The following is a 27,972-nucleotide window of genomic DNA, read 5'->3' as shown; positions in this document are numbered from 1 at the left end:
GCGAACATGGCTTCGAAAGGACAGTTCGAGAGTTTAAGCGAGGAGGCAATTTGTCCCATCTGCCTGGATTTCTTCACTGAACCTGTCATTCTGGAGTGTGGACACAACTTCTGCCGCTCCTGCATCACACAGTGTTGGGAAAGGGGGGAGAGAAACTCCTGTCCGGAATGTAGAGAGGAGATTGCGGACCGCACCCTCAGGGTCAATCGGGCCTTGGCAAATCTGTCTGAGAAAGCTCGAAAACTAAACCTGAATCCGAAAGAGAAGGAAAGTAAACGTTACTGCGAGGAACATGAGGAAGAGCTGAAGCTGTTTTGTGAGACGGACAAGACACTGATCTGCGTGATCTGTGCGACTGCGCGGGAACACAAGTCCCACAACTTCATGCCGGTTAAAGAAGCCGTTCAAGTCTACAAGGTAAAAACAAACCACTTTCGCTCGTCTGTCTCTGTTGTGCCATGTATTGTGTCCAATCTATTCACTCTTTAATTCCCAGGATCGGGTTAAATCTTCCTTCGACTCTCTCACAAAAAACAAAGCAGACTTCGAAGAAATGGAAAAGCAACAGAAGGAGAAGATTTCCGGAGTTCGGGTGAGTCTTCCTGAGCTGAATTTCTGATATTGTTTTTTGTAGATTTGTTCCCTTTAGTGTAGGATAGCTGAATATCGCAGATCCAGTGACCTGGGCTCAATCTGACATCTGGTGCTGTCTGCGTGGAGTTTGCATGTTCTCCCTGTGATCACGACAGTTTCAGATACATCTCACAGACATGTTCTTTGAATGGTTAATTGGTTCCTGTAATTAACTCTGTTAATCACTTCAAAGACTGAACCGGTGATCCTCAGCGACGTTCGGTGGGCCGCTGACCAAACTTATGAATGTATTTCTTCTAAATTACTCTCACTGCAAACTGTAGTCTGAAATTTCCTTTTAAGTGACGTACTATCAAACGTTTTGATTAATTTGCAATTTTTCTATCTTCTGAAGCACTCCGTGTCAAACATGCAGTTCTGTCATGTTTAAGTGGACGAATGTTCATGGTCACGGCCAAAAGAAAGGGAGGAGGGGAGCATTCCAAGCCAGGCCGAAACACAGAGTCATAGAGGCTGAGAGTCATTGAGAAGTACAGCACAGGAACAGGCCATTTGGCCCATCTACTCCATGATGAGTCTATTTAAACTGTCTACTCCCATTGACCTGTACCTGGACCATAACCCTGCATATCCCTACTATGTATCTACCCAAACTCTCTTAAACATTGAAACAAGCTCGCATGGAACACTTGTGCTGGCAGCTCATTCCACACTCTCACAACCCTCTGACTGATTATTTCCCCCTTGTTATCCCCTTAAACTTCTCACCATTCACCCTTAAGCCATGACCTCTGGTTGTATTCCCACCCAACCTCCGTGGAAAAAGCCTCCTTGCATTTTCCCTACCTATACCTCTCATAATTTAATTACTATCAAATCCACTCTGAATCTTCTCCATTCTAAGGAATACAGTCCTAACTTGTTCAATATTTCCTGAGAACGCAGGGCCTCCAGACCCTGCAGCATCCTTGTAACCTACAAAGTATAACCATAGAACCATAGAACACTACAGCACAGTACAGGCCATTTAGCCCTCCATGTTGTGCCGACCCATATAATCCTTAAAAAAAGTATTAAGCCCACACTACCCCATAACCCTCCATTTTTCTTTCATCCATGTGTCTGCCCAAGAGGCTCTTAAATACCCCTAATATTTTAGCCTCCGCCACCATCCCTGGTAAGTCATTCCAGGCACCCACAACCCTCTGTGTAAAAAACTTACCCCTGATGTCTTCCCTAAACTTCCCTCCATTAATTTTGTACATGTGCCCTCTGGTGTTTGCTATTGGTGCCCTGTGAAACAGGTACTGACTATCCACCTACCTATGCCCCTCATAATCTTGTAGACCTCCATCAAGTCCGCTCTCATGCTTCTATGCTCCAAAGAGAAAGGGCCCAGCTCTGCTAACCTGGCTTTATATGACTTGTTCTCCAAACCAGACAACATCCTGGTAAATCTCCTCTGCACCCTCTCCATAGCTTCCACATCCTTCCTGTAATGAGGTGACCAGAACTGAACACAATTCTCTAAGTGCGATCTCACCAGAGATTTGTAGAGTTCAACATGATCTCTCTACTCTTGAACTCAATCCCCTTGTTTATGAAGCCTAGCATCCCATAGGCCTTGTTAACCACCCTATCAACCTGTGCAGCGACCTTGAAGGACATATGGATTTGAAACCCAAGGTCCCTTTGTTCATCCACACTCTTAAGTAACTGACCATTAATCCTGTACTCAGTCTTCTGCTTTGTCCTTCGAAAATGCATCACCTCACACTTGTCCGGATTGAACTCCATCTGCCATTTTACTGCCCAACTCTGCAGCCTGTCTATATCCTCTTGTAACCTTCAACCACCTACAGCTCCATCCACAACTCTTCCAATCTTCATGTCATCCGCAAACTTACTCACTCATCCTTCTGCCTCTACATCTAGGTCATTTATAAAAATCACAAATAGCAGGGATACATCCCTGCGGCACACCACTTGTCACCGACCTCCAGGCAGAATACTTTCCTTCCACAACTACCCTCTGCATTCTTCCTTTAAGCCAATTTTTTATCCAAACAGCCAAGGTTCCACTTATTTTGACTTTCTGGATGAGTCTCTCATGAGGGACCTTGTCAAATGCTTTGCTAAAGTCCATGTAGAACACATCCACAGCCCTACCCTCATCAATTTCTTTTGTTACCTCTTCAAAAAACTCAATCAGGCTCGTGAGGCATGATCTTCCCATCACAAAGCCAAGTTGACTATCCATGAGCAGACTGTATTTCTCCAAATGCTCATAGATCCTATCCTTAAGAATCCTTTCCAGTAGTTTGCAGACCACCGACGTAAGACTCACCGGTCTATAGTTCCCAGGTTTCTCCCTATTACCTTTTTTAAAGAAGGGAACTACATTTGCCATTCTCCAGTCCTTCGGCACTTCCCCTGCAGCCAAAGAGGATTCTATGATCATAGCTAATGCTCCTGCGATCTCTTTTCTCAATTCTCACAACAACTTGGGGTGTATCATATCCGGCCCTGGGGATTTATCAATCTTAATGTTTTTAAGAAGATCCAGCGCTTCTTCTTCCGTAATCTCCACATTGTTGTCATACTGGGGTGTTGTATCGGGACCCAAATGCAGGACGCAGTGACTGTAGTGCTAGGAACAGGGCAGGATGAGGGACTGGGAAAAAGGAGCCTGGGGTGGACTCCGAGCCCGAGACTGGACCTGGGTCTTGCCTCGGGCTCGGACCCCCAAACCCAGGCGAGGATGTGACGAGGCTTGGCTAGGGACTTGGGGTCTTGAGGCTTGGCTAGAGATTTGAGGTGGGGGTCTTGAGGCTTGGCTTGAGGCTTGAGTCTGGGGTCGAGGCTTGGTTTGAGTCTTGAGGCTGGGGTCGCTTGGCTAGAGATTTGAGGCTGGGGTTGAGGTTTGGTTTGAGGCTTGAGGCTGGGGTCGAGAGGCTTGGCTTGAGGCTGGGGTCGAGGCTTGGCTTGAGGCTTGAGGCTGGGGTCTTGGAGCTTGGATAACTCGGAGGCTGGAGCTAGGAGGCAGATTAGCAACTGTACATCAACATGGAGCCGGGACTTATCCTTCGACAAGCCGGGACTCATCTTTAGCAAGACACTGACGTAAGACTGGACAGTACATAGACATAGAGCCGGGACTTATCCACCGACAAGCCGGGATTCATCTTTAACTCCACACCAAGGTGGGGCAGGACCATCCGTCAGGTTACAGCAGAACGGCTGGACTTACCCGATGGAGGCAAAAGGCAAGACAAGACAGATTTCCCCCACAGGGGAACGGCAGAGCGGTCTGACTTACCCCATGAGGCGAGGACAGGAAGAGACAAACACCGAAGAACGGCAGACAGTTCCATCTCTGTATCGGGGCTGCTCCGAGTAGCCGTTATGGCCAGCAACCTTGGCTGGCTACGGAAACAACCGGATCCCTACCTAGCTTGGAGTGGCTGATGGCCAGGGAAACGACCAAATCCATACCGCAATGACAGCTCCGACTCCGACTCAGACAGTAAGGCTCCAAGAAGCAATGGTTCCCCAACGCAACCTAAAGATGGCAAGTGGCTGTACCAGCCATTTGCTCCATGGGAAGCTTGACAAGATGACCTCCCATCCACACCCAATCCCAGGGCCACTTATATTCCCAGCCAACAAGATGTGCATCAAGTGTTTAAGGTTTAGTCCAACCAAAACAAGGGACAGCTGGAGGACCCGGAGTTCTGAGCTCGCGGGCCGCGAACCAGAACGCGGACCCTGGACCATGACAATTGTCTAGCACACAGGCCCACTCTACTTCGACCTCATCCTGATCAAGAGTCTTTTCACTTGTGAATACTGAAGCAAAGTATTCATTTAGGACCTCCCCAACCTCCTCTGCCTCCAGGCACATGTTGCCCTCTTTATCCTTTAGCAGTTCCACCTTTGTTCTCGTCATCCTCCTATTCTTCACACGCATAGAGCGTCTTGGGGTTCTCCTTAATCCTACATGCCAAGGCCTTCTCATGCCCACTTTGTGCTCTCCGAAGTCCTCCCTTTTGCTCCTTCCTTGCTTCCCTATAATTCTCTTAAGCCGCTCCTACTTCCTGTTTCTTATATCTAACGTATGCTTCCTTTTTCCTCTTGATGAATTGCCTCACATGTCTCGTCAGCCACGGCTCCCTTTTCCTACCATTTTTTTCCTTGCCTTAGTGGGACAAACGTATCCTGAACCCAGCTCAAGTGGTCTCTAAACTTCTCCCACATTACTTCTGTGCTTTCCCCTTTGAACATCTGTTTCCAATTTACTCTTGCTAGTTCTTGCCTCATCCTTTCAAAGTTCGCCTTTCCCCAGTTAAGCACATTGCCGTTTCGTCTGATTTTATCCCTTTCCATAGCTATGCTGAATCTAAGGGAGTTGTGGTCACTGTCACTAAAATGCTCCCCCACCAAGAGGCCTGTCACCTGACCAGGTTCATTACCCAGAACTAGATCCAGTATGGCCTCTCCTCTTGTCGGCACAGTCCTTCTTGAACACACCTGACAAATTCAGCCCCATCTATCCCCCTTGCACTCAGGAGGTTCCAGTCAATATGAGGGAAGTTGAAATCACCCATAACTACTACCCTGTATTTCATGTACCATTCTGAAATCTGCTTGCTTATCTGCTCCTCGGTATCCTGAGGGCTATTCGGGGGCCTATAGACTACTCCCAGCACAGTGATTGATCCCTTCCTATTTTTGACTTCCACCCAGACTGACTCCGTGGACACTCCTTCTGCAGCGTCCTCCCTTTCTATAGCCGTGATACTATCCCTGACCAGCAATGCCACTCCCCCTCCTTTTCTACCTCCCATCCTATTCCTTTTAAAACACCTGAACCCTGGGACCTGCATCATCCAATCTTGCCTTTCCTCCAAACAAGTTTCACTAACGGCCACAACATCGTAGTTCCACGTACTAATCTATGCTCTAAGTTCATCCTCCATGTTCCTAACACGCCGAGCATTGAAATAGACACATTTCAACCCCTTTAACTGGCTACAATTATGTTCTGTCCCCTGCCTGTCCTTCCTCATCAACTCAGAACTCTTAGCATCATGCCCTTGTCCTTCTACCCTAACCCCTGCACTCACATTCTGATTCCCACCCCCCTGCCAAACTAGTTTAAACCCTCCCCAACAGCTCTATCCAACCTGCCCGCCAGGATATTGGTCCCCCTGGGATTCAAGTGCAACCCGTCCTTTTTGTACAGGTCACACCCGCCCCAGAAGAGGTCCCAATGATCCAGAAATCTGATTCCCTGCCCCCTGCTCCAATCCCCCAGCCACACATTTATCCTCCACCTCATTCTATTCCTATTCTCACTGTCGTGTGGCACAGGCAGTAATCCCGAGATTACTACCTTTGAAGTCCTGCTTTTAAACTTCCTTCCTAACGCCTTGTAGTATTCTTTCAGGACCTCTTCCCTTTTCCTACCTACGTCATTGGTACCAATATGTACCACGACCTCTGGCTGTTCTCCCTCACACTGCAGGATATCGTGGACGAGATCAGAAACATCCCAGACCCTGGCACCTGGGAGGCAAACTACCATCCGAGTTTCTTTCTGCATCCACAGAATCGCCTTTTTGAACCACTGACTGTAGAGTCCCCTATCACTACTGCCTTCCTCTTCCTTTCCCTACCCTTCTGAGCCACAGGGCCAGACTTTGTGCCAGAGGCACGGCCACTGTTGCTTCCCCCAGGTAGGCTGTCCCCCCCAACAGTACTTCCTCTGTACTCTTTAAGCCTTGTTGAAAACTTTCCTGTAGATAGGTGATCAAAACTGCACACAATACTCCAAATTAACCCTCAGCAATTTGAACATAACAACCCATTTCCTGGACTCAAATCATTGATTTATGGAGGTGAATGTGACAAAAGCTTTCTTGATGAACCTGTTACCTGTGACCACTCCCAATGAATCATGGGCTTGTATTCCCAGATCCCTTTGTTCTATCACACTCCTCTGTGCCCAACCATTCACCATGTAGGACCTACCCTGGTCGTTCCCACTGAAGTGCAAAACTTCTGCAAATTTGCTGATCCAGTTAACGAAGGTTTTCAAAGGATTCAAAGGTGCATTTAATGCAGAGAAATGTATGCAATATATATCCTGAAATGCTATTTCTTCACAACCATCCACAAAAACAGAGGAGTGCCCCCAAAGAATGAATGACAGTTAAATGTTAGAACCCCAAAGTCCCTCCAAACTCCCCTCCCTCCCGTGCGTAAGTGGCAGCAAGCAACGATCCCCCCCACCCCACAAGCAAAAAGAAGCATTGGCACCCACCACCGAGCACTCAAGCGTTCAGCAAAGCAACAGCAAAGACACAGATTTGCAGTTACCCAGAGACTACTCATTCACCTGGTAGTCGACACAGCACAGGCTCGCTTTCTCCCTAATAAGAGAGAAAGAGGTGTCTCCGTTTCACAGCGAGAGGGGAGACATAACAAACAACTCACTGGTTTACGATGCTAGAAGTCTATTGCATCCCTGTAGTACACCACTGGTCACAGGCCTCCAGTCACAGAGAAGCAACACTCAACAACAACGTGATTGCACTTTGCACATTTAGTGGGAGATGTAACGTAAAGATTTTTACTCCTCATGTATGTGAAGGATGTAAGAAATAAAGTCAATTCAATTCATTTCAATACTACCACGCTCTGGCTTCTCTCACAAAGCCAATGTTTAATCCAATTTACTACCTCATTCTGAATGCTGAGTGACTGAACCTTCCTGATCAACCTCCCATGGGGGACCTTGTCAAATGCCTTTCTAATGTCCATGTGGACAACATGCACTGCCTCACCTTCATCACCTTGTCTGGCTAGTTCCTAGAAATAGTCCATAAAATCTGTTATCCATGACCTACCACGCACGAAGCCATGCCCACTGTCCTTTAGTAGTCCATGTCAATCCAAATACTTGTATCTGGTTCCTTAGAAAACGTTCCAATGGCTTTCCCTCAACTGATGTCAGACTCTGTGGCCTATAATTTCCTCGTTTCTCTTCAGAGCCATTTATAAAGAGTTGGACAAGATTGGCTATTCTGTAATCCTCTGGTACCTCTTCTGGCACTGAGGCCCTCTGCTAGAATCCTGGCAATTCCTGCACTTGCCTCCTGTCAGGTCCGAGGGAGCACCTTGTCAGACCCTGGGGATTTATCCACCTGGATTTGTCTCAGGTTAGCAAACACTTCCTCCTCAGTAATCTGTACAGGGTCCATGAAGTTGATGCTGCTTTGCCTCACTTGTATAGGCTCTGTATCCATCTCCCGAGGAAATACAGACACAAGGAAAGCATCTAAGATCTCTCCCATCCACTTTGGCTCCACGCATGGATTGCCATTCTGGTCTTCCAGAGGATCAATTTTGTCCCAGGCAGTCCTTATGCTCTTAACATACCTGTAGAATCTTTGGGGTTCTCCTTCACCTTGTCTGCTAGAGCAATTTCATCCCTGCTTCTTGCCTTCCTGATTTATTTTTTAAATGTTCTCTAGCATTTCTTGCATCCATTCACACCTCAGTTATACCTTGCTTATAGCTAGTATGCACCTCCTCTTTTCTCATAACCAGGGCCTCAATATCCCTCAGAAACCAAGGTTCCCTACACATGTTATCTTTGTGTTTTATCCTGACAGGTGCATACAAGCTTGGTACTCCCACTTTCCAAGTACAGCTTTGCTGGAAAACAGAGTGCCCCAGTCCACACTTGCTGATCATTCTGAGACCATCAAAACTGGTCATTTTCCAATTCTGAATCTGAACCCGTGGACCAGGCAGATCTCTTTTCATATTTACTTTGAAACTAATGGCTTTGTGGTCACCTGATCCAAAGTGTTCCCCTACACAAACTTCTGTCACCTGCCCTGTCTGATTCCCTAACAGCAGATCCAGAATCACACACTCTCTTGTCAGGACTTCTGCATACTAATGAAAGAAACTTACCTGAACACACTTGACAAACCCTGTCCCATCTAGTACTTTTACAGTATGGGAGTTTCTTGCAACAAATTTGTTCAGACTGTTGGGTGGTCGTTAATATATCCCCATTAGCATGGTCATATCTTTCTAATATCTCATTTCCACACATAGCACCTCACTGGTCAAGTTCCCCAGTCCATCCTGATGGAGCACTGCTGTGACGTGTTCGCTGACTAGTAACACCACCCCTCCTTTAATCCCTCCCACTCTGTCATGTCTAAAACTAGCATGTGGCATGGGGAATCCTGAGATCACAACCCTGGAGGTCCCGCCCTTTACGTTAGCAGCTAACTCCCGGAACTCCCTTTGCAGAATCTCTTCATTCATCCTACCTATGTTATTGGTACTGACATGAACTACGACTTCTAGCTGTTCACCCTCACACAAGAATGCTCAGGACTTGAACTGGGATGTCCCAGGCCCTGGCACCCGGGTGGGAACTTACGTTCTCACCCACCGAACCCCCTGTCCGTTCCCCTAACTAATGAATCCAGTGTATCCGGTGTAGTGTGGACGTTGCCTTAGGCTTGTTCGAAGAAGACTCTGCCTAATTATCATCAACCTATCACCTATAGCCCCAGGGGTCCCAACACTCTTGCCACTGTCACAACATGATGGAAAACTTACCATTCCATGCCTAGACCACATTTCAGGAAATCTGATCACTTGGCCGTCCTCCTCCGACCTGCATCCAGGTAGAGGCTAAAGAGCAAGACTCCAGAGATAAGGACAACAACAAGGTAGTTGCAGGAGACTGAGGAGCAGCTGCAGGATTGCTAAAGTTGGTAGACCTGGCTAAGTTCAAAGACTTAACAGACAATCTGAGTTAATAAATCACGGTTATGACAGACTTTATAAAAGCAGCTGCACACGAGTGCAACACAGAATAATTTAGAATTTCCCTCCCAGAAACCTGGATGAATCAGATCAGTAACATTCTGGTCTGGCAAGTTACAAGCTTCAGTGGCTGAGATGGGAGAGACTGCGCATACAACAACCGTTGCCCGGGTGCTTCACCAGTCACAGCTTTATAGGAAAGGGGCAAAGTGAAAGCCACTGAAGGGAAAAAACTCACATGAAATCTCCCCTTGAGTTTGCGGGAGACTTGAGTCAGAGTCAAGTCAGAGTCCAGAGCTCAATCCAATTGAGAATTTGTGGCTGGACTTGAAAAGGGCTGTTCACTCACGATCCCCAAGCACTCTGACAGAAAATTCATGTCCTAGGTCTCAATACATCTTTGTGCAACTAGATGCTCAATTTTCAGACCCCAGTCAATTCAGTTTAGTAAAAATATCTCTACCATTTCCCCCAGCTCAGGAACAACACAACATTATGTGTTAGTCCCCTGCTCTACTCACATTATGACTGGGAGGCAAAGTGCAACTCCAGTGCCATAGTTAAGTTTGCTGATAACACCACAGTCATTGGGCGAATGAAGGGTGCTGACAAATCAGGATACTGGAGGGACTTGGAAAATATGGCTGAGTGGTGTCATTACAACAACCTCTCACTTAATGTCAGCAAGACCAAGGAGAAGATTATTGAATTCAGCAGGAAGAAACTGGAGGTCCACAAGCCAGTTGTCATTGGCATCTCAGAGGAGGAGAGGGTCAGCAACATTAAATTCCTACGTGTTAATATTTTTCAGAGGATCTGTTCTGGGTCCAGCATGCCATTACAAAGAAAGCACGGCAGCACCTCAACTTTCTTAGAAGTTTCTGTATATTTGGCATGACATCTAGAACTGTGACAAAATTCTATAGATGTGTGGTAGAGACTATATTTCCAGGTTGCATTGTGGCCTGATATGGAAATACCAATGCCATTGTACAGTAAAACCTACAAAAAAGAAGTGGATATGACCCTGTCTATCACGGGTGAAGCCCTCCTCACTATTGAGCACATCTACTTGGAGCATTGTCGCAGGAAAACAGCATCCTTCATCATGGACCCAAACTGCCTGGGCCACGCTCTCTTCTCACAGCTGCCATCAGGAACAAGGTACAGGAACTTCAGAACCAGCACCACCAAGTTCAGGAACAGTTATTACCACTGAACCATCAGGCTCCTGAACTAGAGGGGATAACTTCACTCACCCCATCACTGAACTGTTCCCACGGAACTAGACTTACCACATTATTTTATTGTCGCCAAACAATTGATGCTAGAGCGCACATTCATCACAGCGATATTTGATTCTGCGCTTCATGCTCCCTGGACTACGTCGATAGTAAATATAATAAAAATTAAAAATATAAATCATAAATAAAAAATAGAAAAGGGAAAGTAAGGTAGTGCAAAAAAAAAACAAGAGACAGGTCCAGATATTTGGAAGGTACAGCCCAGATACTGATCAGGATCCGTTCAGCAGTCTTATCACAGTTAGAAAGAAGCTGTTCCCAAATCTGGCCGTACAAGTCTTCAAGCTCCTGAACCTCCTCCCGGAGGGAAGAGGAACAAAAAGTGTGTTGGCTGGGTGGGCTGTGTCTTTGATTATCCTGGCAGCACCGCTCCGACAGTGTGCGGTGTAAAGTGAGTCCAGGGATGATCAAAGACTCTTCATCTCATGTTCTCTGTATTTATTGTTTGATTATTTATTTATTTATTATTATGGATTTTTTTCTTTCTTCTTGTACTTGGACATTTGTTGCTTTTTCTTTGCACATTGATATTGTCCACCCCATTGGGTACAGTCCTTCATTGATTCAATTGTGTTTCTTGTATTTAACGTGACTACCTGCAAGAAAAGGAATCTCAGGGTTGTACATGGTGACACGTCTGTACTTTGATAATAAATTTGCATTGAACTTTGAACTTGAGATGGGGTATGTGACTCAGGTCAGAGTTAATGGGCACGTGAGGGAGAAATGAGTTCAGGACAACATGAGGAAATGGGATTAATATGATTGTTCTGAGAACCAATATATATTTGATGATTTGAACACACATCTTCCATGTCAGAAGGAAATATATCAAAGGAATATAGTAAATTAATCTTCACCTTTCACTTGACAGGAACAGTCACACATCCTTCAGTCCCATGTCACATCACAGTTTGCTGAACTGCACCAGATTCTCACCGAGAAAGAACAGCAGGTACTCAGAGATCTCAGGGAAGAAGAGGAGAGGATTCTAAATCCAATGGAGAAAAATCTTCAAGAGATACAAAAGAATTTAAATTCTATCCAGGAGGAGATCTCAAGGTTACAGGAACAGATGGATCAAAAAGAGAGTGTGATATTTCTCAAGGTGAGAGATTATATTTCTTTTGGCTTTTGTAAAAGTAGACAAAATTGGGATCAATATGTTTGAAGAAACTGTGACATTTACAAATGGTTGAAAACTGATTTAAGACAGAAAGATGTTTCAGAAGTTCAGGACTGTTGTTGTCCCAAAACTGGACTTCCACAATATCGGAATGCCACATGACCATCTGCAATCTTCTTGTGAATGAGTTACTCTGAACATAACACTGAACTGTTGATTGTTTCCTCAATTCCCATATCAAACATCCCTGAAACTCACATTAATATCCAGTTCCAGTCACATGCTGTAAGTGTGTCTGGTACCGTGGGTGAGACGGTCTCTCTGTCAATCAGTGAGAACAAAGGATCAATTCCAGAATGTGACCCACACATCAGATTTATCATCAATAGGGAAATGTGCTTTCCATTAGATTAGAGAATTAAGGGAAACCTACACTGTTTCTTTACATTTTCAGAAATACTCCAGGTCATTTACCAAGTGGTTCTGTGTTGTCCGTACATGCGTGTGACTGTAGGAATGTGAATTTATAACATCTTGTAATGATTTGGATGAAATTCAGGATGAGGACTGCAAGTCTCAGTCTGTTCAGATTTGTGTTTTATTTATTTCAGGAGGAAACTCGTCGGAAGAGGAGGTAAGATATGCTCTTTGCTGAATCTCTGAATGGATTTGTAAACTAGTTCAAAATTGCAGTTCATAACCAACAATTTTGTATTTGCAGAATTAGTGACAACATCGAGCAATTGTCAGTAACAGACGGTGCCCTTCCGGTTGAAAAATTCGATCATCTCTATTTATTGAACAGTGCGTTGAGAGAAACACTTGATGACATTAATCGAGGTAAAACTTACACTGATTCATTTGTCCTTGTTTATGAGACACAATTCATTAGAATTAGAAGCAAAGATTGTCTGTAACAATGGACTGAAGGGGAACTGTAGTTTTATTCCAGCTTCAGACCCCTGAACACACCGACACAGGGGCACAATACAACCAGTACACAGGACTGGTAGATTTGTTATGTACCCTGTAACTGGGTGACAGACCAGCAGAAATAGAAGAATCCGTTGGAGTCTGGTGGTACCGAAAACTAAAGGTGTTTATTAGTAAAATAAGCAAAACAGTATCAATAATACAAATATACATATAAAACAGGTTAGCATTAATAAACATAGAAGTGTAGGAATAATAATCAACAATAAGAAACAAGCTCTATCAATGTCTAGGGGTAAATAAATTGTCATAGAAGAATATAAAGTACACGGGACTGTTAGATTAAACACTGCATCCTGGTTCCATCCAGACTGTACAAACCCGACTGGACACGAGTGTGAATCCGACCACATAAACTGTGGAAGTAATATTGATTTAATGATATTATAGTGAATAAATGGCAGGCACTGTAGCGTAGTGATTAGTGCAAAGTTATTCCAGCTCTGAGTGTCAGATTTCGAGTTCAATTCCAGGGCTGTATGCAAGGATCACAGTTCGTAAGTTAGTTGGACATTGAAAATCGTCCTGTGATTAGACTAGTGTCAAAAAATTTTGGGTTGCTGCTCAGTGTGGCTCATTGGGCTGGAAGGGCCTGTTCCGTACTGTATCTCTAAATAAAATAAAATAAAGCTTGGATCGGAGTGGTATCCAGTATTGTCAGAAAGATGCACACGGAGACCCTCGTGAGCCACTGACCCTGTCTGACCTGTCTGTGACTGCAGACTCAGGTCTGCCCCCTGCTGGACTCACATGTCGCGCGGTTGTTATGAAACCACCACATTTTCTCTCGAGCAAACACGAGGAAATCTGCAGATGCTAGAAATTCAAACAACAACACACACAGAATGCTGGTAGAACACAGTAGGCCAGGCAGCATCTATTGGGAGAAGCGATGTCAACGTTTCGGGCCGAGACCCTTCGTTAGGACTGACATTTTCTCTCTCTCTTTATTCTCTCTCACAATCATTCCTTGCCCTCTGGTGCTACACTCCCCCTTTCTTTCTCCCTAGGCCTCCTGTACCATGATCCTTTCCCTTTTCCAGCTGTGTTTCCAATCAACTTTCCAGCTCTCAGCTTCATCTCTCCCCCGCTTGTCTTCTCCTGTCATTTTGGGTCTCCCCCTCCCATTCCCAGTTTCAAATCTCTTACTATCTCTTCTTTCAGTTAGTCGTGACGAAGCGTCCCAGCCTGAAACGTCGACTGTACTTCTTCCTGTGGATACTGCCTGACCTGCTGCTTTCCACCAGCATTTTGTGTGTGTTGCTTGAATTTCCAGCATCTGCAGATTTCCTCGTGTTTACGTTGAATCATTTTTGGATTGAGCCCGGACACACCAACCAGCATTGACCTCGGTTGAGATTTCACCAGCACCTCCTCATTTGTAATGTGATATGTTCCAAAATGTCATTTCCTGAACTTATTTTCCTCAATTCCTTGGTTTCCGTGACCTTCTCCCTGGGAAATACAGATGAGAAATATTCACTTAAAACCACTTCCCTCCACAGTGGCTCCAGATTGTTCCTTAAAGAAAGCAATTGCTAGGAACTTTCAGACTATTCTAGTGGTGTTTAGTAGTGTGGCCTTCCAAAGATTTACAGAAATATTCCTGTGTCGGCCTGATTTTTTTAGTGCTATGATGTGGTGACTTAAGGATGATACCAGTTGTAGACATTACTATTGGGACAATATATTATTATTATTTTTAATAATAATAATACTCCAAAGCCAAAAACAAGCAGTTGGAGGAACTCAGCAGGTCAGGAAGAGTCTGCCGAGACAAAGAGATGGTCAAAATTTCAGGTGGAGACCCTGCATCAGATTCCTGCCTCTCTAATCTCTTGTGAGGCCAAGTGAGACCTCACCAAAGTTTCTGCAGCTGCAACAGGACTTGCCAACTTCCACACTCAATGCCCTGACTGGTGAAGACAAGCTTGTCCTACTCCTACCTGACCATACTCTGCACTTGTGTTGCTACTTGAGGGAGCTGTGCTCTTGGACTTTAATATCCCTCTGTCATCAACGTTCCCAGGGTCCTTCCATCTGCTCTATAACTTTCCCTTACACTTAACCTTCCAAAAGGTATCCTCGCTTACTGCTTCAGGTTAAACACTATCAGCCATTTCTCCATCCAGATCTCTAACTGATTTATGTCCTACTGTATCCTTCAACAACCATCTTCACTATCCACAACTCCACCAAATTTGTGCCAATTCAAGTGTACAGGCCACACATATCACTCACCAACAGAGTTACCAACACTGAACTCTGTGAAATATCTCTGGTCACAGACCTCCAGGCAGAATAAGACTCCTCCACCATAGACCCCTGTCTTCTGTGGCCAAGCTAATTGTGAATCCAATCTACATTCCTCTTTTGTAATATGGATACGTTCCAAGACATAACAACTCATTTGTCTTAATTCCCAACTCCCATACCTGTCCCCATGTAAAATACATAAACAGACTCTCCCATCTCCTGTGACTCCAGATATCAATGACGACATTGATCCTGAATGGGCTGACACCCCGGATCAGGACTGAGAGTGGAATGTGGGTGATGGGGTGGTGGAGGTGGGTTTGTGGCAAAGGGGACAAAGATCTTCTGTTTCCATCTGCATTAACAGTTCATCCACACACTTCTCACCATGGCCCATCCGGTTCTGGTTCAATCTGTCATTCTTCTCTTTCCTAATGGTTCTCATTATCACCTCCTTCACTGACAAGATTCCTTCACACAATCTCCTTGCTCCATCTCCTTCTCATTTTATCCTCTGTATCTGTCTCCCAACTCCAGCCCACACCCCACCCCTCCCCTACCTGGAACAAACTGCCTGTCATCCCTCCTCAGTCCACAGTCACCTCAGACTCCTGTCTCATCACTCCCCTTCTCCTCTGTGTACCGGCCATCTCCCCTCTCCACTCCCAGTCCTGATATAGGGGTTCGATCTGAAGCGTCGACAGTCCCTTTTCTCCCACAGATACTGCTCGACCCACTGAATTCCTCCAGCAGATTGTGTGAGGCCTGATAACTGGATATATTCAAGGTGGGGTTAGAAAGACTTTTGAAAGATTGAGAGATTGAGGTTTTGGGGATCTGGTACAGAAGAGGAATTGATGCCGGTATCGATCAGTCACTGTCACATTGAATGAAGGGCCTGTTCCTGTGTCGTACTGTTCCATGTTCTCTGTTTAGATGAATGAGAGGAGATTGCAGGGAAACGCAAAATTCTTCCCGGGTTCAACAGACAGGATGCAGGGAGGATGTTTCCCTTGTCTGAGGAGTCGAGGGATGGGAGAACCCTCAGAGAATGGAGTATCTTTGGAATTCTCTGCACCGGAGGCTGTGGGGTCTCAGTCATTCAGTTCACTTAAAGTCACAGAGTCATCGTCTAACAGCACAGAAACAGGCTTTTCCACCCATCAATTCTGTGCTAACCTATTTACCCGTCTATACTCATCCCATTGGCTGGCATTAGGTCAGTCTCCTTCTGTACCTTGTCTATTGAAGTGTCTGTCTGAGTGTCTCTGAAACACAGTGATTGTATCTGATTCCATCACCTCCTCTGGCAGCAAGTTCCAACATCACCCACTCACTGTTCAAATACACTCACCTTTAACCTCCTTCCTCCCACCTCAGACATGTGACCTCTTCTATTTGATCCCACTCCTCTGGGAAAACAATTTCAACCATCTGATCAATCTACTCCCCTCATAACCTCATATATTTCTGACAGATCACCCATCAGCCCATTTACCAGCATTTGGCTGGTATCTTTCTCAACCTTCCCTGTCCCAAGCCTCAACTCCTCTTCTGTGGCAGTTCCACAGGGTCCTCAATTCTCCCGTGTTACAGAAGATGATTGAACTCATTTTCTACCACATTACAGAAGCAAATGTGCTGCAGATCCTAAAATGCAGAAAAGTCGATAAATCCCCAGGTCCTGATCAGGTGTATCCCAGGACTTTGTGGGAAGCTCAGGAAGAAATTGTTGGCCCCCATTTGGAGACGTTTGTTCTGATCCCCCAACATCGGGAACATGTTTCCTGCTTCTAGTGTGTCCAATCCCTTAATAATCTTATATGTTTCAAACAGATCCCCTCTCATCCTTCTAAATTCCAGTGTATACAAGCCCAGTCACTCCAATCTTTCAACATATGACAGTCCTGCCATCCCGGGAATTAACCTCATGAACCTACGCGGCACTCCCTCAATAGCAAGAATGTCCTTCCTCAAATTTGGAGACCAAAACTGCACGCTATACTCCAGGTGAGGTCTCACCAGGGCCCTGTACAACTGCAGAAGGACCTCTTTGCTCTCATACTCAACTCCCTTTGTTATGAAGGCCAGCATGCCATTAGCTTTCTTCACTGCCTGCTGTACCTGCATTCTTACCTTCAGTGACTGATGAACAAGGACACCTAGATCTCATTGTACTTCCCCGTTTCCTAACTTGACACCATTCAGATAGTAATCTGCCTTCCTGTTCTTGCCACCAAAGTGGATAACCTCACATTTATCCACATTAAACTGCATCTGCCCACACACCCAACCTGTCCAAGTCACCATGCATTCTCATAACATCCTCCTGACATTTCACACTGCCACCCAGCTTTGTGTCATCAGCAAATTTGCTGATGTTACTTCTAATCCCTTCATCTAAATCATTAATGTATATTGTAAATAGCTGTGGTCCCAGCACCGAACCTTGCGATACCGCACTAGTCACTGCCTGCCATTCTGAAAGGGTAATCCCTGCTCTTTGCTTCCTGTCTGCCAACCAATTTTCTATCCATGTCAGTACCCTACCCCCAATACCATGTCCTCTAATTTTGCCTACTAATCTCCTATGTGGGACCTTATCAAAGGATTTCTGGCTCTCCCTTGTGCATTTTCATAGTTACATCCTCAAAAAATTCCAGAAGATTATTCAAGTATGATTTCCCCTTCATAAATCCAGGCTGACTGGGACCGATCCTGTTACTGCTATCTAAATGTGCCACTATTTCATCTTTTATAATTGACTCCAGCATCTTCCCCAACACTGATGTCAGGATAACTGGTCTATAATTCCCTGTTTTCTTTCCCTCCTTTCTTAAAAAGTGGAATAACATTAGCTACCCTCCAAGCCACAGGAACTTATCCTGAATCTATAGAACATTGGAAAATGATTACCAATTTCCAATTACCAAAATCCATGATTTCTAAAGCCACCTCCTTATGTACCCTGGGATGCAGACCATCAGTCCCTGGGGATTTATCAGCCTTCAGTCCAATCAGTCTACCCAACATCATTTTCTGCCTAATGTGAATTTCCTTCAGTTCCTCTGTTACCCGAGGTCCTCTGGCCACTATTACATCTGGGAGATTGTTTGTGTCTTCTCTAGTGAAGATAGATCCAAAGTACCTGGTCAACTCGTCTGCCATTTCCTTGTTCCCCATAATAAACACACCCGTTGCTGTCTTCAAGGGCCCATCTTTGGTCTTAACTGTTTTTTCCCTCTTCACATACCTAAAGTTTTTACTATACTCCTTTATATCCTTGGCTAGCCTACCTTCGTACCTCATCTTTTCTCCTCGTGTTGCCTTTTTAGTTATCTTCTGTTGCTCTTTAAAAGTTTCCCAATCCTCTGGCTTCGCGCTCATCTTCGCTATGTTATACTTATTCTCTTTTATTTTTATACCGTCCTTGACTTCCCTCGTCAGCCACGCTCGCCCCTACTCCTCTTAGAATCTTTCTTCCTCTTTGGAATGAACTGATCCTGCACCTTGAGAAAATCTGCGGATGCTGGAAATTCAAGCAACACACACAAAATGCTGGTGGAACACAGCAGGCCAGACAGCATCTATAAGGAGAAGCACTGTCGACGTTTCGGGCCGAGACCCTTCGTCAGGACGAAGGATTCCACCAGCATTTTGTGTGTGTTGTTTGATCCTGCACCTTCTGTATTATTCCAAGAAATACCTGCCATTGTTGTTCCACTGTGATCCCTGCTAGTGTATCCTTCCAGTCAACTTTGGCCAGCTCCTCTCTCATAGTCCCCTTTGTTCAACTGTAATACTGACACTTCTGATTTTCCCTTCTCCCTCTCAAATTGTAGATTAAAACTTATCATATTATAGTCACTACCTCCTTTATCTTCCCTTATCAAGTTCATTACACAACACTAAATTGAGAATTGCCTTCTCCCTGGTAGGTTACCTCCCTGGTCACCTAGCCCTCTATTTTTCTAAGCTCCATGTACCTATCCAGGAGTCTCTTAAAAGACCCTATCGTATCCGCCTCCAACACCCTCACCAGCAACCCATTCTATGCACTCACCACTCTCTGCAGAAAATACACCTTACTCCTGACACCTCCTCTGTACCTACGTCTAAGCACATTATAACTGTGCCCTCTAGTGTTAGGCATTTCAGCCCTGGGAAAAAGTCTCTGACTATCCACACGATCAATGCCTCTCATCGTCTTTTACACCTCTATCAGTTAACCTTTCAGCCTCCGTCGCTCCAAGGAGAAAAGGCCAAGTTCACTCAATCTATTCTCAAAAGGCATACTCCCCAATCCAGGCAACATCTTTTCTATGGTTTACACATCCTTTCTGTAATGAGGCGACCAGAACTGAGCACAGTACTCCAAGTGGGTTCTGACCAGGGCCCTATATAGCTGCAACATTACCTCTCAGCTTCTAAACTCAATCCCACAATTGATGAAGGCCAATGCACTGTGTGCCTTCTTAACCACAGAGTCAACCTGCGTAGCAGCTTTGAGTGTCCAATGGACTTGGACCCCAAGATCCCTCTGACCCTCCACATTGCCAAGAGTCTTGCCATTAATGCTATATTCTGCCATCATATTTGACCTACCAAAATGAACCACCTCACACTTATCTGGGTTGAACTCCATGTGCCACTTCTCAGCCCAGTTTTACATCCTATCAATGTCCCACTGTAACTTCTGACAGCTCTCCTCACAATTCACAACATCCCCAACCTTTGTGTCATCAACAGATATACTAACCAATCCCTCCACTTCCTCATCCGGGTCATTTATAAAAATCACGAAGAGAAGGGGATCCCTGAAGCACACCACTGGTCACAGAACTCCTTGCAGAATATGACTTGCCTAAAACCACTCTTTGCCTTATGTGGGCAAACCAGTTCTGGATCCACAAAGCAATGTCCCCTTGGATCCCATGCCTCCTTACTTTCTCAGTAAACCTTGCATAGGGTATCTTATCAAATGCCTTGCTGAAATCCATATACACTACATCTACTGGTCTACCTTCATCCATATGTGTAATCACATCCTCAAAAAAATTCCATCAGGCTCGTAAGGCACGACCTGCCTTTGACAAAGCCATGCTGATGATTCCTAAACATATTATTCACTGCAAATGTTCATAAATCCTGCCTCTCAGGATCTCCTGTCAACTGAGAATAAGAAGTCAGTTATTTAAAACAGAGTTGAGGAAGAGCTTCTTCTCCCAGAGAGTTGTGGAGGTGTGGAATGCACTACCTCGGAAGACGGTGGAGGCCAATTCTCTGGATGCTTTCAAGAAGGAGCTAGATAGATATCTGATGGATAGGGGAATCAAGGGATATGGGGACAAGGCAGGGACTGGGTATTGATAGTGAATGATCAGCCATGATCTCAGAATGGCGGTGCAGACTCGAGGGGCCGAATGGTCTACTTCTGCACCTATTGTCTATTGTCTATTACCAATCACTGAAGTAAGACTCACTGGTCTATAATTTCTTGGGCTATCTCTACTCCCTTTCTTGAATAAGGGAACAACATCTGCAACCCTACAATCCTCTGGAATCTCTCCCAACCCCATTAATGATGCAAAGATCATCGCCAGAGGCTCAGCAATCTCCTCCCTCATCTCCCACTGTAGCCTGGGATACATCTTGTCTGGTCTCGGTGATTTATCCAACTTTATGCTTTCCAAAAGCTCCAGTACATCCTCTTTCTTAACATCTATATGCTCAAGCTTTTCAGTCTGCTGTAAGTCATCCCTACAATCACCAAGATCCTTTTCCGTAGTGAATACTGAAGCAAAGTATTCATTAAGTATCTCTATCTCCTCCGGTACAATACACACTTTTCCACTGTCACACTATATTGGTCCCATTCTCTCACATCTTACCTCTTGCTCTTCACGTACTCGTAGAATGCCTTGGGGTTTTCCTTAATCCTGTCTGCCAAGGCCTTCTCATGGCCACTTCTGACTCTCCTAATTTCATTCTTAAACTCCTTCCTGCTAGCCTTATAAATTTCTAGATCTCTATCATTACCTAGTTTTGTCTCCAAAATGCTCCCCCCTCTGGAGAGATCTGACAACTGACCAGGTTCATTTCCCAATACCGATCAAGTACAGCCTCTCCTCTTGTAGGCTTATCTACATATTGGATCAAGAAACCTTCCTGAACACAGCTCACAAACTACACCCCATTTTAACCCCTTGCTCTAGGGAGATAACAATCAATATTTGGGAAATTAAAATCTTCCACCACGACAACCCTGTTGATTGCCTATATGATTTATATAATTTATATAAATTTACAACCCAATGTGATTTATAGGGAGGCTGCTTGTTCGGTTTTATTTTGGTGTGATTTCCTGCAGGTCAAGACACTCAGAATCTGTAGTGGAGCATTCCAGACTACACCAAGAGATGCATTTGGGGTTGAACTAGGAGAGATGCCTCTTGACCAGCAGAGGGAAATTTTGAGCCTTGCATAGGGGACTTTCGTAGTAAGGTGTGGGACATCCCATTTGATGAATTTGGATTTAATGAATTGCTGGGGATATACTAACAGAGATTGTGAATATTTTGGGTGGGCAAGTAGGGAATAGGTGCGGGAGTATGGTCTTGACAATTTGCAGATTAGCCCAACAATGGCCGGGCCAGGAGGTCAAATTTGGAAATTTCCAGACGTGGAAATAGATTTGTCATTACTGGGGGTAGACAGGGTCTTGTGGGTGGTGAGAGGGTGTCTGGTCATTTATGGCAGCAGTATTTTTCCCTTTTGCCTATGTTCACAACTCAGTCAGTAAATGGGTGGCTCTGGAATAAATATCCCCTGGATTAATGTTGAGAAGGGAAAAGGCTGACAGGTGGATTATCCGTCAATACGGCAGAATTTATGGCCATTATCATTAGTTTGCAATGGGTGGAACAAGTTAAACCAAAAAGAGTTGTGATCTGTTCAGACGCTGCCTCGGAACTGCAGAGTTTGGAAACGAGGCGTTCAAGGAGACCTGATCTGTTGATGGAAGTGTGCAACAATTTGTATGTTCTGGAGAGAGTGGGAATAGTAGTACAGTTTTGTTGGGTCCCAGCACATCTGGGTGTATCGGGTAATGAAAGGACAGACGTTAGAGCAAAGCCAGCACTTACTAAGTCAGAGGTAGATATTATAGTCAATATCAGAAAGTATGAAGCCAAATCTTGTATTAGATTGTTGGGATGAGAAAAGGCAGAATTTGTGGGATAGCAGTGGGACTGGGAGGTGACATTATAATTTGGTTCCATCAGTCTGGGGAGGTTCCTGAAGTTGTCATAGCTGGGGGTGGTAGTGAGGATAAGCTCCTGTTACTTATAAAGCATTCCAAATGGCTTGCATCTCTAACAGCCTCTGACAACCAAGTCCAACTATTGGCCCGGCAGAACTGTTTCCAATGCCAAAGGAAGGGGCAAAGGTGGACTACTGGCTTCTCAAAACCAGTTGCTTCAGGCAGGTGGGGCCCATCTGCATTGGAAGGCCAGGAGAAGGAAAACTCTGGTTTTTAACCTCCACTGCCTTGTGGCCAAACCCACCCATGGGAGAGGCTTCGGGAGTGAACCCTGAGGAAGAAATCCAGAACTGGGTCCCTGAGGCAGTTTGATGTTTACAACCTCACTCTGGCAACCTCTGTGATGACACTGGTGCCAAGTTGTATCGACACTTGTCCTTCCCTTGGACTACATCAGGGATGTGGAGAGGGGGAGCCCACTGCATGGGCAACAGCTAGTTCTTCAAATCTTCCCACCCAGGCTTGCACCCTGGAGAGGACACAGTCCTCCAGAGGCACAAACCCATAATCCCCTGGGATTGATGGCTTTCTATGAGTTCAGGGGAGGCACCATTTGGGAAGGAATAGGAGGGAAGATGCATGGTTGGCGAGATTGAGTTTCAGACACACAGATCTGCACTCCACTTTGGCACTTGTTGGTAAGTATGGGAATGAGATGTGTCATTTTGTAAGGTACCAGAAACAGTGGAACATGCATCATGTTGTGCCCCAGATATTCGGCATAATGTAGGAAGCTGTTTAATCAATTATTGGGTAGATCTGAGGTCCCTACACTGCAGGATATTCTGGCACCTGAAGCAGGGATGGATAAGTCATGTCGGGCCATGGTGAACTTCTTAATTTAAAGAGGTTTGGGGGGGTGGGGGGTGCAGGACCTGATTCCCATGACAGCTCCTATCACACTCCAGTCCAGTAGGTGGCGGTAATGCACCGTCCTGATAGGTGCGAGCTGCCATTAGCACAAAAGTCAGTGGATGAAGAAGGTTTGGTGCTCAGTTGTCAGCTGGACTCTGGATCCTTGTCTCAGTCTCGTATCGTGTATCGATTCTACTCTTGGACACTCCAGCACTCGGGTCCTTAACGTCCTCGCCTCGGACTCTCATCACTATACGTGTACCATCAATAGGTATGGGTGAGGGGCCAGAAGACTGGAGGCTGGTTATTGTTGAACATTTATTTAAGATAGACTGTTGGGAAAGCCTGGGATGTACGGACTGGTGAGCCTCACATCAGTGGTGGGTATATTGATGGAGGGGATTCTGAGAGTCAAGATCTATATTCATTTGGAAAGCCAAGGACGAATCAGGGATACCCAGCCTGGCTTTCTGAATGCATGATGGAAATGCAGTAGAGAAAATCTACATGGACTTTAGCGAGATATTTGACAAGGTACTTTATGGTAGAATATTCCAGAGAGTTAGATCACATGGGATACAGTACAATCTGGCCAATAGGATACAGAATTGCGTGGGATGAGGCCTGGGTCCAGTGGTGTTCTGCAGGGATCGGTGTTGGGTCCACTGTTTTTCATTATTCATATGAATGATTTGGAAGTGGGAGTAGGTGACATGTTTTGCATGTTTGTGGAGGACACTAAAATTGTTGGACATTGAGGACAGGAGGTCTTTTATAAGGAGAGGCCGGATAGGCTGGGAATTTCCCTGGAGCTTAGGTGGCTGCCAGAGGAAGTGTAGAGTTGGGTGCTGTTAAATACTTTTAAAGACATTTGAACTGGTCCGTGGGTAGGAAAGGGGTAAAGGAATAATGGGCAAATGGGACTAGCTCACTGAAGCAAGTTGCTCAGCACAAGTAAATTTGGCTAAAAAGCCTGCCTTACCTCCTCTTTGAAACCCTCCAGTGTTCACTCAGCACATCCTCATCTGAATCCAGTGTTGCCCCACCCCTTCCTCACACCAGTTTCCTCTGGCTATCCCCCGTCTTTCTTTCCCTTCCTGAGTATAGAAGAATAGATTATCATTTAAATGGTGGAAGATTGCAGCATGCTGCTGTGCAGAGGGACTTGGGAGTGCTTGTTCATGAATCACAAAACGTTGGCTTGCAGGTACAACAGGTTATTAAGAAGGCACGCGGAATGCTGGCCTTCATTGCTGGAGGGATTAATTTCACGAGCAGGGAGGTCATACTGCCACTATACAGGTTACTGGTGAGGCCGCACCTGTGCAGTTCCGGTCTCCATACTTGAGAAAGGATATACTGAATTTGGAAGCAGAGATTCACCAGGTTGATTCCAGGGATGAAGGGGTTAACCTATGAGGAGAGATTGAGTCGCCTGGGACTATACTCATTGGAGTTCAGAAGAATGAGAGGGGATCTTAGAGAAACATATAAAATTTTGAACGGGATAGATAAGATAGAATTAGGAAAGTTGTTTCCATTGGTAAGTGAGATTAGAACTAAGGGACATTGCTTCAAGATAAAAGGGAAGAAGATTTAGGATGGAGTTGAGGAGAAACAGTTTTCCCAGAGAGTAGTGAATCCAGAATTCTCTGCCCAGGGAAGCAGTTGAGGCTTCTTCACTAAATATATTTAAGATTCAGTTAGATAGGTTTTTACATAGCAGGGGAATTGAGGGTTATGGGGAAAAGGCAGGTAGATGGAGCTGAGTTTACGGACTGATCAGACATGATCTTACTGAATGGCGGGGCAGGATCGATGGGCCGGATGGCCTAATGCTGCTCCCATTTGTTATGTTCTTATGTGAAACATCCACAGTCGATCTCCCTCCACATCTGCTGCTTAAACCACTGTGTTTCTTCAGATTCTGTGTACTCTGCTCACCATCCCAGAGGAAAAACCTCGGGAATGTTTTCATTGTCCATTTGCTGTAAAATCCCGGGAAAGGTTCCTGTCGGCCACCCGACTGTGCCTGAGGCCCAGCGGCCTCTCCCCGATCCCCGGGGCCGCGCTGTCCGAGTCTCCCCCCGATCCCGGGGACTCTCTAATTCTCTGCTTCTCCCCCCAGTCTGTGTCACCCTGGATGTGGAAACGGCGCATCCGTGTCTCGAGGTGTCTGAGGATCGGAAGAGTGTGAGACGGACCGGGACCCGGAGGAATCTCCCTCACACCGGGAAGAGGTTCACACACTCGGCTTGTGTACTGGGATCGGAGGGATTCACATCGGGGAGACATTACTGGGAGGTGGAGGTGACGGGGAATCGGGTCTGGGATCTGGGAGTCGCCGCAGAGTCTGTGGAGAGGAAGGGAGCGGTCAAAGTGAGTCCGGAGACCGGATGCTGGATCATCGCGCGGCGTGATGACGTGTTCGCGGTTCTCACCTCCCCTGCGCCCCGTCTCCCTGCCGGTCCCATCCCCGGGAGGGTGGGAGTTTATCTCAGTTACGAGTCCGGGACAGTTTCATTTTACAACGCGGAGACCAAGTCCCATCTCCACACCTTCACTGGGAATAAATTCACGGAGAAACTTTATCCTTACTTCGAGACTGGATATGAAAACGAGTGGCTGAGAATCTGCTCCGGTTCCGCTCCGGGTCTGTAAACGGGTCGGGTCCGGGATCGGCGTCCGGAGTAAATCAGTGGAAATATAAATGTGCAGAGAGTGAAATAAACACGATGTGAGAATTATCGATCCATTAATTTTAACTGGTTCACCACATCCGTCAACGGAACAGAAACACGGCGGATTCAGCAGCAGCCGCGGGCTGCGGGTCCTGAGCTCCCCGGCTCCCCCGGGTGCTAAATCCACCGGGACTGACAGGGTAACTGGGGCAAGTGGTGGTGGTGCTGACTGGAAGGGGGAGGTCAGGGTGAATCTTGATAACACGGGACTTGTAGAGTGGTAACACACAAAGCGCCGGATATTCACAGCGTATCTACGAACATCTCAACAACAGTTATATCACTTTGGATACTGTTGTGGGGGATGACCTGGCAGAGGAAAGTCACCGCGTAGGGTCTCTGGCACTGAGTCTGCCTCTGAGACTCTGAAGGGAAACCGAGAGAAGAGCTGCGCTGTGTGATAGGGGGTTCATCAGTTAGGGGAACATAAAGGAGGTTCTGTGGGTGAGAATGAGATCCCCGGATGGTATGTTGCCTCTCGGTGTCAGGGACCAGGACATCTCACATCGAGTCGTCAGCATTCTTCAGTGAGATGGTGAACAGCCAGATGTCGTGGTCCACGTAGGTACCAATGATACGGGTATGACGAGTGACAGGTCCTGCACAGGGAACTCTGGGAATTCGGTGCCAAGTTAAAGGGCAGGACCTGAGAACTAGGAAGATGATACAGTTTAACTCGTGACTAAGTAATTGGTGTAGGGGGAAGGGCATGAATTTTCTGGATCACTGGTCTCTCTTCCAGGGGAGGTGGGACCTGTACAGCAGGAACTGTTTGCACCTGAACTGGAAGGGGATTCATATGCTTGGAAGACAGTTTGTTAATGCTACATGGTGGGGTTTGAACGAGAGTTGCAGGGGATGTGGAGAAGTTGTTGAGATAGAGGTTGGTAAGTCCTGGGAACAAGTCAGGAATGAAAATGTTGAGCAGTAACTGGTATCCTGAGCTGTGTAAATATCAATAAATGAAGTGCCGTAGGAAAGGGGAATGAGCTCAGGGCATGGATCAACACCTGGAATTATGATATTGTAGCGTACTGGGAGGGGTGTGGTCGCCTGCTGCTGAGAAATAAGAAAGGTCTTAACACATTAATGGGATTATATCACAGACCAGCCAACCATCCTGGGGATTTAGAGGAACAAATTTGTAATGAGATCTCAGACCGTAGCAACAAATATAATGTTATAGTTGGTGATTTTAACTTTCTACCTAGTGACTGAGAATCCCAGATATTGACTGGGTACCAGAGGACTGCAGGATAAAAAAGCCTCAGGACTCGCGCCACCAAGTTCAAGAACAGTTACTACCCCTCAACCATCAGGCTCTTGATCAAAAGGGGATAGCTACACTCATTGAAGGACTCTGTTATATTGTTATTTCATGCTTGTTTATTGCTATTTATTTATATTTGCACAGTTTGTTTACTGTTTACAGTTACTGTTCTATGGACTTGCTAAGTATACCCACAGAAAAAGTATCTCAGGGTTTGTAAGTGGTGACATGTATGTACTCTGATAATAAATTTTACTTTGAAGTTTGAACACTGAACCAGTTTCCAGTCTGCCCTGATGGAGCATGAGGAGCTCTTCCTCCAATTTATGAGATAAATCGAGCCGGGATCCCAACCGGTTTCCACACAGAATCAGTTACTCTGTTTTGGACCCATTTCATCCCCATGAAATGCAGGGAAAATAACAGCCGATCCAGAGAGAGAAATTGAGTTTGCGTTCCACATCGATGACATCTTCTGGAATTCATTCAAATGCTGCCTGGCCCTCTGTGGCTTTCAAGTATTTCCTGTTTATTTTTAGTTCATTGACCCTTGGATTCAAACAAACAAACTGAAAAATTAACTTTTGTTACAGGGAAGCTACTGGCATTCATAGAGTATTGGCTGAGAGACAGGAGGCAGTAAGTGGGAATGA

The 27,972-nt window shown here is 45.6% G+C and overlaps 1 protein-coding gene across 1 annotated transcript; it reads left to right on the top strand.

Moving 5' to 3' along the window:
- On the top strand, nt 1-27,573 carry LOC132394607 (zinc-binding protein A33-like). The gene is made up of 6 exons (XM_059970948.1): nt 1-417; nt 497-592; nt 11,632-11,865; nt 12,495-12,517; nt 12,605-12,723; nt 25,437-27,573. Exons 1-6 carry the CDS (start codon nt 7-9, stop codon nt 25,967-25,969), a joined length of 1,416 nt encoding a protein of 471 aa, XP_059826931.1. The 5' UTR covers nt 1-6; the 3' UTR covers nt 25,970-27,573.
- The last annotated feature ends 399 nt before the right edge of the window (nt 27,574-27,972 follow it).

This window comes from Hypanus sabinus, chromosome 5 (genome assembly GCF_030144855.1).
Source record: "Hypanus sabinus isolate sHypSab1 chromosome 5, sHypSab1.hap1, whole genome shotgun sequence".
Taxonomy (NCBI): domain Eukaryota; kingdom Metazoa; phylum Chordata; class Chondrichthyes; order Myliobatiformes; family Dasyatidae; genus Hypanus; species Hypanus sabinus.
This window is presented reverse-complemented; position numbering and strand designations above follow the sequence as displayed.